Raw genomic sequence first — 14,065 nt, forward strand, 5'->3', positions numbered from 1 at the left:
GACCCTTTATACCGCGATCCATCGCACGGAGCCCGCATCCCAGCACGAACCCGCACGGCAGGAGCTGCACGGAGCGCACGGCAGGAGCTGCACGGAGCGCACGGCAGGAGCTGCACGGAGCCGAGCCCCGGTACCCCCCGCATCCCGGCGAACGGAGCCGAGCCCCGGTGCCTCCCGCATCCCGGCGAGCGGAGCGCCCCGAGCCGCGCTGCCCCCGGCGCGTCGGGCGGTGCGGCGGGCATGGCAGCCGGGAGCCGGCCCGGGGGGGCCCTGCTGCTGCTGCTGCTGCCTCTGATGCTGCTGCTGCCGGCGGCGGGCGGCGGGTGCGCGGCGGAGAGCGGCCCGCTGGAGCCCTTCGATGCGCTGTACGCCAGCGGGGTGGAGGCGTACTACGGCGGGGACTTCGCGGGCGCGGCGCGCTGCCTGGAGCGGGCGCTGCGCAGCCGGAGGGAGCTGCGGGCGGCGCGGCTGCGGTGCCGCCGGCTGTGCCGAGCGCAGGTGCGGCTGGCGGAGCCGGGCCCCGGTGCCGGTGGGGATCTGCCGTTCTTCGGCTCGGTGCTGCGGCGCGCAGACTGCGTGCGGCGCTGCGAGGAGCCGCTCCTGGGAGCCGTGTCCCGGCACCGCGCCGCCGAGGAGGTGCGCGCCGACTTCCAGCGCAGGGTGCCCTACAGCTACCTGCAGCGAGCATACATCCAGGTAGGCACCGCCCGCCCCGCCCGGCCCTCCTCACCGCCCTCTCCAACGGGGTATCCGTGTTTCCGTGCTCCCGAGCATCCCAGGTGTGCCCCCCCTGCCGTCTCTCCCAAGCCGTCCAGGTATGGCCCTCCACAGCGCTCTCGCTGATGTGTGCGGTCAGTGGTCACAGCCTGGTCCCGAGACAGAGAATCCTGCATGGCAACGGAGATTCTCTCGAGCTTTGGCTCACCTGCGCTTGTCCTGTCTTGTTTTGGGTGGTTTTTGTATTTACTTCGGGAAAAGGATGTTTTTGTTTTAGTGTTACATAGTACAATTCTGAAAATTGTCTGGCTTCAGTTTGCAGAGGAAAATCCCCAGAAACCCCTCAGCAACCCCCCAACACCCTGTGCCAGGGGTGTTTCCCTTCCAGACAAGCTGAACTGATTCCATGTTTCAGGAACTGGCACTGTACGTGAAGCTGGAAGGTACATGACCTGTGTTCCAAGGACTTGATGCTCATCTTGATGTGATGTGAAATACTTTGTAGTATTTCTGCAAAGTAACAGTGTACAGTCAATATGTAGCAACCACTGACATCCTGAGTATCATCCTTTCATCCCAGTAACTTCTGCCTTGTAACTGTTGCCTTTCCTGAGAAAAATAACATTAGTCTTTGAACTTCCTTGCCAAAAAGAAGAAAAAAACCAAAAACAAACAACAAAAACCAACCCCCACACCATGATAGTTAATGGTATTTTTCTTATTCATTCAAGACTTGTGCCCTGTCAAGCTAGCTACCTGTAGTAAGTCTTCCTGTTCATGACTAGTGAGGACAGAAACTCTGGGAATTTTGTTTCATGCCAAGTGGAATGTTTAAAGCATTTCTGGAACATCTCTCTGTGGATTTCTGCTTTATTTGAGTACATTCATAACCTTTTAGTTGCTATAGGCAACTTAATAGGTGAAGACCTGCATAGCAGAGCACAGGGAGAGTGATTCCGCTGAAATCCATTTCCAGGTGGAGGAGCAAACATTTCTCCTAGGCAGTGCTGGTGCCTGTGGTGCAGTACTTACACAGCAACACATCAAGAAGGAAAACCATCAGCACTCTGAAACCTAGTGGAAAATCATAGCTACATTGCTTTTTCTATGCTTCCTTTTTATGTCATTGCCTTAATGTCAGTTTTACAAGTCAGGAGCTAGAATTGCATTGGCTTAAACTCTAGTTTATCTGATGCAGAGAGTTCCTGAAGGAAATCCTGGGGGTGAACTGGAACTGTGATTTGGCTAGTGTGCAATGCAAGTGGAGCTGATGCTCCTTACTATAAAAGATACTCTATGTAGTGTCAGCATCTGTGGGAAGTGACACAAAATTTGTCATGCTAAAAAATTAAGTGATTTCTTAATCTGATTCAATGCTGTTTTCAGACTCACTGATGTCAAACTCACTGAAAAACTTTCCTCTAAATTAAGTAATAGCAGTTTTTTCCTCCCACTTCAGTAAAACTGGTATATAAAACCCCAAAAGGTTTTGGGGTATGAGCTGTTCTTGCATGTATGCTCCTACTGAGACTGAGGTTATTTTCCTCATTTAAAAGGGCATTCTAAGCTTGTCAAAGCAGTGTGTTCAAAACAGCTCTTTTAAAATTTATTTTATGTGTGACTCATCTTAATTTGCTTTTGCAACATCTGGGGATTTTATGTTCATGCTAGTGCTGATTTCACTGCTCTCAGATGGAGTAGTGGATGTTCCTGTTATCTGCATGGTTATCTGGGTGTTGGGCATTGAAGCCAAGGGAAGGCACTCTTTGACTAGACTTTTTCATTTTTTTAAAATATCTTTTTCTTTAACCCTTTCTGATACTCTTGGGTTTTATAAGCAGCCCTCTGACCAACCTCGTCCCTCACAGCACCCTGCAGTGATTTATCCACATCCTCACCTGGCTGCTGCCTGTACCTGAGCTCTGCTCCCAGGATTGCCCTTCTGCTCTGGCTCAACAAGTCTGTGCACAGGAGAAAATACCCCACATGGGATTTGCCTGCACTTGCACCAAACACGAGGTCTGATGTCGTACACTTGGATGTGAACCATCCCCTCATGCCAAGGCTAAGTGCCAAGGCTTTGGCATGTTCCCTCAGGGTTGGGATGCATCAGCTCCGCACCCTCTGGGTTGACTTTGGCTGCAGCATCTGCTCAGCATTTTGTGTGCAAAGGGGAGCTGCAAAGCAGGGCTTGTGCAGAGCCCCCTCCTTGCTGTGGGTGCACAGACAGGCTGCACAGCTCTGGGGGTGGCCATTTCACCCTTGTGTTTTGCTTCTTGAAACCAAAGAGGAAACGAGATGAGGTTAAATGCCCTGCTGTGTACCCCATCCAGCTCCTCCCTGGGCTGCATGACGAGGCCAGGACGCTGGGCACTTGTGCAGGGCACTGGAAGGATGGCAGGGTTTGCTGCCACTGTGGTTTGAGAGAAGAGGAGCAGCCTGGAATGTGCTTTCCACCTCCCACTCTTGCTGACCTCCTGCTTGTTTGTTTCTCAGGAGGAGAGAAACACATCCCGTCAGGAGGGAGTGACAGAGCAAGGAACAGAAGAAAAAAATCGAAGGGTTTGGCTCTTGTGCAGTGCTTTGAAAAACGGTGCTGAATATACATGAACTAATCCTTGCAACACTCCTGTGGGGTAGCAAAAGCAAAGGCTTTCAGTCCTGCTGGACAGATGCACAGCCAAACGTTGGCCAGCACTGTGTGTGCCTCTGCTGTTTTGGGAGCAGCAGAGCCACCTGGATGCCCTGGGACAGGCAGGGCTCCCTGCTGCCTTTTGGTGCCTGGAACAGGCTGGGGTCTCTCTCTGGTCTCTCACTGCAAAGCAAGCACCAGTACAGCCTGGCCCAGTCCTGGTGATGTAAGACTCTGCAGTGACTTGATAGAAAACTGGTGCTAGATTTGGAAGTTCTGGACAATTTTGCTCTTTTTTTTTTTTTCAAACTTTTAAAACTGGATGATAACAACAGCTGCACTGGGCTGCATTGCTCCTGCTTCTGAGCAGATGCTCAAGATATTCCTGTATAGAGCACTGCAAAGGAGCAGGGAGGTGATGATGTCTGTAGGTGAAATACCAGTGTAAAAGCATGTCCTATCAGCCTCTGATGTGATCATCCCCATCATCCTATCAGTTATTTCCTAATTTATCTGTGCTTTTCTGAAACAGACACAGTGGTCTTCTGAAGAGTGCTTTTCTATTTCACAGATGTGATTGGAGTGTTTCTGGTGACTCTGGCGTGCTGTGAGGGGAGGCTGTGGTGCACTGCAGGAATGGGCAGCTTGTGGGTTCAGCTGCAGGTTTCTGTCAGCTTTGGGCTCGGGATCAGGCTCCTGAGGCTGACTGCAGACTCCACACACTGTAGACAGATTGCATTGAACAAGCAGCCCAAGTCTAAACGTGTTTGCAACTCTTCTTTGCAGCTTCTCAATATGTATTTAAGTAGGAAGACTCCTCTTCCTAGGACAGCTGGTGTTGTCAGGTAATTTGGAAATATAGTGGATACATCTGGTTGAGGCAACAGTTGAGGTGTGGAAACAGAAGGAGATGAAAACATTCAATGCATGCAGTGGGCTCTCCAGCCCACAGTGGAGGGGACTTCAGTGTGTTTCTGCTGCCATGTCCCATTGACACTTTACCAAATGCTGGTGAGTTTCAGCTCTGTGCTGGCTGCTTGGTCTTTGTCAAAGAAATAACTTCTAGGCTTGGCAGGTGGGTGTGGTGGGTTCTCTTTGCCCTCTTAAATATTTTATTAGTCATGTCCTCCTTGCTTTGCGGCTTTAGTCATCTTGTTTCTGTAAAAACCTAGCCTGCAGGCCATGATGTTCCTAACCCTGCTTTTTGGAGTTTTCCTAGCTCTGAGAGTGAGTGGAGGAGGAAATGTACACAATGTACACTGTGACAGCATTTGCTGCTGTGAGCTGCTGAGTCAGGAGCCGTGTTGGAGCTTGCCCTGGATGGTGTGCCATGAACCCTGTGACAGAGTATTACTTCCAGTCCCCAGTCTAACTCCTGCAAGTCAACTTGGTCCAAAACAAGTAACCTGGAAAAATGGATCACTGTGTCAATTGCAAAAGCGAATCTTGTTTCTCTTCTACCTTGCTGACCCTCCCCTTGAGGTTCTCTTTCCTTTGTCTCATCCTATTCCCAGCCACAGCATTCCCTGCCTGCTTGCTGGGTTGGTGGCTATAGCCTGTTTTAATTTCTCCTGGATATTGGTGTGGTGTTGCTGGGCACTTCCTCCCGGTTTGTAAATGTGAGTTGCAGTGGTTTCATCTCCCCACTTGCCTGAATGCCCTGTTGCACATCAGTGAAGCATGGCAGGAATCATTCGTATGTGGTCTGTAACCACCAGCCTTGGATCTAGATGAAAAAAAGCCTTTTAGTCTGTGCTTGGGTTTAAAACAATAAATAAAACAAGTCTCCAGCATGTTGGACATTGCTTCTCTCTTAGTAATACCAGATTGTTGGTGGAGCAGAAGGGGCAAGAGTCTGACTATGTCTGACTTATTCTGTCTTTGGCTTGAGCTCCCCCTTGCCATGTCTGAGATGTTCATTCTGTTACAATCATGACTTCATCTGTTGCAAGCATAAAACAATAACATTTAGGTTTTCTGTGTTGTAGGAGAGGCTGTTTATTTGTTCTTTAAAGCTGTTTTTTTTTTTAAAAAAAAAAGGTCTTGTTTGGGGAGAATTTCCTCTTTTATCTTCAATGCCGGGTTTCCACACTGCAGCAGCTGGGGCAGTGCTGGAGACACTGCTGGGAACGTGTCCTTGGGTCACACTGTGCTGTCCTGCCCACCCACACCAGCAAGATGTCTGAAATGCAAGTGACACAATAATCACTTGATAAAAGACCACGGGAGAGAAAGGAAAGAGACAAGTGGGAGCCCAAACTTCAGAAGCACTTGTGATACAGATTATTGCCTGACTCCAGTTCTGCCTTTGAAAACTCCCTGCTTATGAGAACGCAGACCCAAGGGAGGAGAGTCGTGTACGTAAATCTTGGCCTTCAACCTCTGCATTCTGATTGTCCTGTCCTCTGCCAGTGTTTATGTGATCTCTCCACCAGCCACATTTGGATGTCTGAGTGCCTGTACCAACCCTTGGGATGGTTGTTGCGACACCTCCACCAAATTCTTTCCACCTCGGATAACTCCTCGCTGCTGCCCACCTCTGTGTGTTCCACAGGGCTAGAGATTCCTGTCTCTGTGACAGAGACAAAATCATATGTGGATCACATAGGTAGGATCACCTATCTAGGGACTGTGGAGTAATTCTGGATTCACACCAATGTAGTTGCTCAGGGAATTTGGTTTGTTTCCCTCAAGGACTGCTTTTTCCATGAACACTTTGCTCAGTTTTCCTTCATGCCACAATGCTGCATGGACCTAAGCAGATAATGGGGTCCTGTCCTGGGGTGAGCCACAGCCTTTGGGGAAATATGATTTCACTTGCAACATCTCATGGGCAGTGACACAGGATAATGTGTAAAAACTCTGACTTTAAAGTCTTTGGGGGAGCAGCTGTTTCTCACCACAGGCACCACCTGTCCTGCAAGGTCTGCCTGGGCAGTTGGTCTTGTTTTTGCAGGATTTATTTGACATGTCAGACAAAGACCTATAGTAAAACTGTCAGATAATCATTACTATTTGGATTTTTACTATTAGTGGTGTTTATTTATCTTCAATCTTGAGAATTGTTATTACTCAGATACAGGATAAATAAACAGATCCCAGAATTAATCTCTTGGAACGTCTCTTTATTTAGATTTTCTGAGAAAGCATTCCTACTCCTCAGCAAAGGGTAAATGTTAGTGCTCAGAAAGTTAAAATTATTTAGGACAAAAATAAACTCAGTTTATGGGGAATGGAAAACTCTGTGTCTTGATGGTTGGGTCAATGTTCTTGGTTTAGAGCAGAATATTTAGTCCTGCCCTAAGCCCAGGACACTGACCCAACTGCCCCTGCTCCTGTTCTTGCTGACCATTTCAAATGAAATGCTTCTAAAATGTTTATAGTTGGAAGTATTATCAGAAAGGGAAAGAGATGACCCAGTGGTTCAATTCTGCTTCCAGCAAATGCAGAATAGGTACATCTTTGTGGGGAATGTGTCTCACTGTCTTCACAGGAGTCACAGTCTTAACTTTTTGGACTTGACTATGGGTTTGTGATGTACTAAAAATTAGACTAGCTGTAGTGATTTTCTGCTGGTTTCTTTTGATTTTTGTTTTTTTTTTTTTGTTTTTTTTTTTTTTTAAATAGAGCAAATCCAAAAGCAAAACTAAGGTGTTTGCAGTTTGCCACATCATTCCAAGTGGTAGTAAATTAGCACAGCACTGCCCAACAAATCAGGACACAACCAGTAAACACATACTCATCTTGGACCCAATAAGCTCATTTCATACAGCCCTGAATTCGTCCTTGTTTCTTGGTAATCTGTGGTGATGTGGCTTGGATGATGGGTGAGACAGGTGTGACTCAAATGGTTTGAGTGGATTTTTTGAGACCTTGCTCTAAAGGTCTCCCTGTACAGGATAATATCCTGAGTGGAACAAAACTGGGCACCAATAGTGCGGGAGAGCTCAGAGTCCTGCTGTTGGGATGGGAGCCAGGAAGGAACCCTTCTCTGTTCATGCATCCCCTCAGTTTCTTGTGGTTATTGCACCTTCTCCTCTGGCTGCTCCTTGGCAGAGCCTTGCTGCTGAACTGCCCTGTCCATGCGCCTTGGTGTGCTGGGATTTGTTAAGTGGCTTTTTGTGCTGCCTGTTAAATCTCATCCATACGTCCCAAAGCTCTGCTCTGGCTTCTGCAGAGCCCTTTTGTTGTCCTTGGCCACAGCAATAACAAACGGCAGCCGATGATGAACTGCATGTGAATGAGCAATGAGACCTAGCCCTGCTAAGCAGACTTTTGCCCAGTACTCTCCAGTTGTGGCTGAGGTTTCAGCAAGGATTATTCCCATTTCCTTGTACAACTGGTGACTTCATCGTGGATGGCACCAGCAGTGGTGAGAAATCGTCCTGTCAGTAGCTGATGCATTTACTGCCAACCTCCTGAGCACTGCTGGAGCCTTGCTAGCAGGGCTCTGGGCTCAAAGCACTGCTGGACGTCTGGAGCAAGGAACTGAGGGGTTATTTGTCTTAGCTTTTTCCTTTGGAGGTGGTATGAATTAGTCATTGTGATTGGGTTTGTTCCCAAGGAGTAGGAACCCCTGTACTCTGCACAGGGCATGTTTCCATGTGTGTAGCCTGGAGTGAGGCCAGGCTGAGTTTGGATAAATCGATGTGAACCCGGAGTGACCCAGCTGAGGGCCATGGAGTTTCTCTGCCCTAGCACTGGGGAAGCTGAGATCAGGACTTGGCTGGAGCATTTCACCAGTAATGGATGGCAGGAAGGAGGGCGCGAACTTCCCTGGATGCTTTTGTTTCCAGCCAATGTATCAGCAATAAGGTATTGACATTTTTATTTCTTGGCCATGAGCTGGTGATGACTAATGAAGGCAGGGGGTCTGCCTGTGGGTGGGTTCAGGCAGCAAAGAGCTGTTCCTCATCAGCCTGTGCCTCCCAACCAGTCCTTCTCCTTTCCATGACAACTGGTCAGTTAAACAGCCCCTTCAGGGCTGACGTCAAGGGTCAGGGATTTGGCCACCAAATAATTATAGCAACAAAAATAGCATCACTTCCCCACCCCTTCCTTCCCAAATGATCCTGCTGAATCCCAACTCATAAATGTCCTTTTTTTTCTTTCTTGGATGAGAAGCACAGCCCACATGTATTAGCTGGAACATATGGCAGGGTTTGGCTGCAGCCCATAAGTTGTGAAGGCCAAATACTCACTTGTAGCTTCTTGTTCACTTAAAGAAAAAAAAAAAAAAGGAGGAGAAAAACACGTTCTTTCAGGATTGGATGAAAGGCTGAGTCTGTGCTCATGCTGGGGTGGGAAGCAGATAGGGTGTGGGACAGCACCCCAACTGTGCTGTTGTGACAGGGAACATGTCCCCTCTCAGCATGGAGGTGACAGGCTGGCCTTTGAGAGGTGGCCTGGTGGCCACTGTCCCCTGCTCCCTGCCCTAATGCTGTTTCTCAGGGCAGGCAGAGTTTGCAGACTGCTCAGGAAAATGTCACCAGCACCAGGGCTGCAGAGTAGTCAGCAGGGTCTACATGTGGGCTAGCCATGGACAGGAGAAAATCCTGTCTTTGCAGCACTAAAGGTTTTATTAAGGGTCAGGGGAACATCTGTGAGGTCGCAGAATCTGTGATGGAGAGGAAAATGAAAGGACATTGTCAGAAATTGACTGTGTGCACCACCAGAGGGTACCTGGTGTACCCAAATTAAAAAAAAGAGAAAAATCCCAAAGATGCTTGTTAGACACCAACATGTTCCTTTTCACCATGGGGTTTTCCAAAGCAGCTGAAGTGGTGACCTTGATCTCACATCATATCCCTGCAGAAAAACGAGCCTGAGACTGGGCTGTGTCCTGTCAAAGGTAGAAGTGGGAGCACACGAATCTGCAGAGCCTTCTGCCTGAAAAAAATAGGGTGGGCAAATCCTGCCTCAAAGTTCTGCAGGTAGGGCACTGCTTACACCCACAGCTCTTTGAGGTCAGGGCTGGACTCCCGGGGGGGCAGGGGGGAGATGTGCTGAAGTTCATCACCCAGGGCTGCGGGTACAGCTTCTTTTGAAGGTGGAGCCAGGCATATTCCTTCCCAGGAAAGATCAGTGGGGTACAGAGAGAAAGAGCTTGGAAAATATCCTTCAAAATATTTGCTGAAGGTGTTGCTGTGAATGCCCAGGAACTGAAGCACAGTCTGTTGGTTCCCTTGCTTAGAAAGCTGCTTTTAAAGTGGTTTTTGCCAAGGCACTGCCTGTTCTAAGGTGTATATTTATTCAGGGGCATCTGTGACCTGAGATACTCTGTGTCTTTGGAAGCAGATGAGAAACTGCAAAGTCTCACTGAAGTAGTCTGAAAGGAAGAGCACTGACTTGTGGTATGTTGCCCTGATCTGCTTCTGGAAAACACTTCCCCATCCTGGGCTGCCAGCCTCATCCAAAGCATCTCTGTTGAAGCAAAATATTTTAGTGAAAGGGAGGAAAATGTTGTGTCTTATCCCCATTTTTCCTATTTATGGAGTTGCTGATCTCTCTGTTGCAGGGGCTGAGAATGGACAGGAGTTTTCTCACCTGTGGGCAGCACTGACCCTGGGGATGTGTTTGCAGGCTGTTAACCAAGAGTTTCAGATGCACTGAGCTCCAGAGGTGGGTGAGGAAAGGCTGTCTTTGTAGAGGAAACTCATGCTGCTTTGGGAGAAGCTTTTGTTGCGTGGTGATGCAGAGTCCTGATCTGTGCTGCTGAGAGCAGGAGGTTGGGACAAGGTTTGCTGAGTGAGTGATGCTGGTGCATCTTGTGCTCTCAATTACCCTGGTGCATCTTGTGCTCTCAGTTACCCTGGTGCACCCTTGTGCTCTCAGTTACCCTGGTGCATCCTTGTGCTCTCAGTTACCCTGGTGCATCCTTGTGCTCTCAGTTACCCTGGTGCACCCTTGTGCTCTCAGTTACCCTGGTGCATCCTTGTGCTCTCAGTTACCCTGGTGCATCCTTGTGCTCTCAGTTACCCTGTGTGTAGGCACAGGGTGCTGCTCTAACTGCAGATCCCACTGTGGGCTGCTGGGGAAGCTGGTCACCACTGCTCCCTTTGCTTTAAGTACTGATGTCTTTTGGCGGATGGTGGTTCCCTGGCTGGCAGTCCTGCTCCATTTTCTTTAACATAAGTGTTGCACCTTGGTACCCAGCTGGCTCTGCTGCTCCTCTGGACTCTCCTCCAGCAGCTGCCTTGGTTCACTGGGGTGCTGCTCAGTAAAACTTGGTTTCAGCTTGGATCCTGTTACAAGCAGGCAAACAGCAAATAAAACAGCCATGTGCCACTCTAGGAAGCAGCTTGTCTACTCAGCTGTCAAGTGCACATCCCTTCTGCGCAGCCTAGGCTGGGCTGCAAGATTGTGGTAGCATGTCCTGTGTTGTGAGGATGCAAAGGACATCCTCAGGCTCTCCAGAGCTGTTTCCCCAGGTAATGTCCAGGTCTGGGCTGTAGTCTCCAGCTGAGTTCTAGCTGCAGCCTGGCTCAGACTGGCTTCGTGCAGCACTTTCTCCTTCATGGGGGAGCTGAAGCTGTTGCACCCCTGTCTGCCATCAGCATGACTTTTGTGTGCTCTCCCAGCCACCCTTCCTGCTGCTGGAGTTTGCTCTCCACCACCCAATCTGACTGAATTTTCTCACTGTAACCTGAGCATTCCTTGGCCATTCTCACCACCCTCTAAAGGGGCAGATCCTGTGCACACCCAGTGCTTTAGTGCTGGATTTAGGTCTCATTCCTGTAGCCTCAATGACTTGGGTGTAACAAAAGCACAACATGGGACACCAGTGCCTGGTTGTTCCCAGTCTGGGCACAGTTCAGCCTGGGGGGCTGCAGTGAGCACTGTGAGAGGAGGCAGCTCTGCAAGGCTCAGCTTTGTACAGGACCAGGCTTGTGGCTCCCCATGGCCTGGGATGTGCAGGACTGTTTCAGTTTTGGCAGCTGGACTCTTCTGTGTGATAGCTGAAGCTCTGGGAGTTGGATTAGGCTGTGATTCTTTGAATGTTACTGAGTTTAACAAAAGAGATTTTCCCATCTTGGGAGACTCATTCCAACCTGATTACCATTTGGGTTGTGCAACAAAACAGTCACTAGAAAATGACTTTTGCACTGTATCACAAGGCTTCCCACAGTGGTGTTTTTAACTCCAAATCACTGTTTCTTTAATCACTGTGCTTCTGTTTTCCAAATATATTTTTGGATCCTTGCTGTGAAATCTGGCTAGATGACAGAGTCCTAAAAAACCATTTTTAGCTTCTAATCTTTTTTGAATCAAACCAAACCACGTAGAGAGACCAACATTCATCTGGACTTTCTCTTTGAAAGTTACAGCACTTAAAGCTGTCAATGATTTGCCAGCAGTCAGTACACTCAGCTATCTCTAAAAGCACAGAATAGAATCCATAGTGTCCTTCATGATGCTTTTGAGAAGTATTAGATATGAAGGTTTGAATGTTTCAGGATTATTGTTTACATTCCTGTCCCCTTGCTGCTGTTAACCCTCCTGGTATTTGCACACCTAAGATGGGAGGGAGTGCTCAGGTGTAAGAGCCAGCAGTGCTCAGCCCCTGAGTGAGTGATTATTTCATTGGGGTAAGAATGTACCCAAGCCTAGAAAGGGTTGTGTTTGGGAAGTGATCAGGATTACTGTGCCAAGTGAAACAGAATGCTGATGTTGCTAGCAGTGCTTTTTTGTGCCAGCTGGTCAGTGGTGCAGCTGGTCAATAGTGCATTGTATGAACCACTTTACTGTCCATCTTATTTAGGCCACTTAATGGCAGCTTTGGAAGTTATTCTCTGCTATTGAGGGAGGAGAGCTAAGCCCAGACAGCTGAGAGTTCAACTGTATTTAATTTTACTGTTTGCTCTTGAGTCCTAGAGTTGGAAAGGTAAAGATTGTAGGAAGACAAGGAAGGGAAAATCTGCTTTTCTTTTCATAGTGTTTCCTCCGTGTCAGGAGGATCATCAGGTGTTTTGGAGGTTATCCTTGTTGATTCCCCTGTTGCAAAACTGCAGTAGAATTTTTTCTGTGCTGCATTCTCCCTTTTATGTGCCAGCAAGCTTGGCTCTCTGCTCTTATCTACACTTAGTGCTTTAGCAGTCCTGAGCACAGAAAACCAGGTCTGCTTTTGCTTAGCATTATAAGCCAAGAGGCAACACTCTACTATCTCTTGTTTCAGAGCCAGGGTGCTGCTGAGAGCAATCAGAGACTTTGTCCAAGCAGTGACGGCTGACAACAGAAGGATGTCAGTGCTGGGGAATTTCAGACAGAGATATGTACCAAAGGCTGCTGAAAATAGCAGGGTTTGAAGCCTTCTGAGCTGCACACTTTGATCTTGGTCCATGCTGAGGACAGCTGCTCTGACTGATGGACTGCACTGTAAGTTGGTGATGGATTTAGCAGAGTCCTCACTGGTGTCTGGATATTAGACCTGCTGATATTAGCAATAAAACTGTGTAAAATGTCCAGTGGTATAGGTGTATCTGTCCTTTAATCTGAAAGCACTGAGATGGAAATTCTTAGCATAAATGGAAGGGAGTGTGATGCAGCTTATTCAGAAAGAAAAAGAGCTGAAGTGGTGCCTATACTTGCTGTGGACCAACATCTGTTCTAATGACTCAGGTTGATGCCTGATGACTTACTAAAGCACAGCTGCATTGTGCATTGAAGCGTTGTGTTGAGTGCAGCCTGTTGGGTTTTCATCCTGCACACTGCTCAGATGGGATCTGGCAGAGCTCAGCCTCAGCAGATCGTCCCAACTGTGTTTGATTTGGGAGCGTGTGACCCAGACAGCAGAGCAGCCGTGAGGCAGGACAGGAGGGGCTGGGTTTGCTCCAGCCCAGCACTCCCTGCCCTGATTTGCCCATCAGTGGAATGAGTTTGATGTGCAGTAATTGCACACCAGGCACCCGGCGCTGTACGACTGGACTGACATCACATCTTTGGGGAATGTCAGATGCGCTGCGTGGTGTCCGTGCTCTGTGAGCGAGTTCCAGCAGGAACAGCTCACATAAACAGTAGCAGATTAATTAAAGATGTCCTGTTCTGCTAAAGGCCAATTATGGAGTGGTTTGCCCTGCTTATTAGCAGGGCATGAGCTAAGTGTCCCCTCAGAGGAGAGCAGACATACAGCTGTGACAATTCCCTGTCACAGCTGTCCTGCATGTGAAAGAGGAGACATGGATGTCAGCCCTGCAGGTCCAGGGCAGGGCAGCTTCCAGCCCTTTGTTAAAGCTCCTTCACAGGCAGCACAGAAGTGGCTATGTTCCACGGAGTGGACATTTGCAGTCAGGTGTTCCTTAGTACCTTTGCAGAGATCTCATTGACTTCAGTGCCTTCATTATGTTTATTCCAGATGTTTCTCCTTGAGCTGCTACTGCTGCTGTTGCTGTTTAAAGGGCCCTCAAAACCTGATAATGTCCCTGGGATCTGGGGAAATTCAGCATTTCAGATGAGTGGGAGTCCAAAATCATTGCCAGGCTGCAGAATAATGGTTCTCCTTGTTTTGGGCCTTCAGAGCCTGATAGGATCATTGTAAGAAAAGTGACTCAAGGGTTTTCTTTGGAGTGGTTCCTGAGTTACAAACATTTTCTGGTTGGGACCTGGACTGAATGTGGAAAGGCAGCTGCCTTGTCCAAGGGCAGCAGCTTTCATCTCATAGGATGCATCTGGCTGAGGATGAAGTGTCCTAAATGTCCTAAACTCAGTCCCATCTCTCTG

At 48.5% G+C, this 14,065-nt stretch overlaps 1 protein-coding gene across 3 annotated transcripts in view; it reads left to right on the top strand.

Moving 5' to 3' along the window:
• The first annotated feature begins 240 nt into the window (after positions 1-240).
• The window catches only part of P3H2 (prolyl 3-hydroxylase 2), a 62,155-nt gene continuing 48,330 nt past the window's right edge, over positions 241-14,065 (top strand). Inside the window, exon 1 of one of the 3 annotated variants that reach the window (XM_033068989.1) lies at positions 241-696. In XM_033068989.1, the coding sequence (XP_032924880.1) occupies positions 241-696 (456 nt within the window). Of the gene's footprint in view, positions 697-5,461; positions 5,707-9,892; positions 9,971-14,065 lie in introns of those variants that run through there. The other 2 variants (XM_033068991.2, XM_033068990.2) reach the window with 2 other exon arrangements.

This window comes from Catharus ustulatus, chromosome 10 (assembly GCF_009819885.2).
Source record: "Catharus ustulatus isolate bCatUst1 chromosome 10, bCatUst1.pri.v2, whole genome shotgun sequence".
Classification (NCBI taxonomy): Eukaryota; Metazoa; Chordata; class Aves; order Passeriformes; family Turdidae; genus Catharus; species Catharus ustulatus.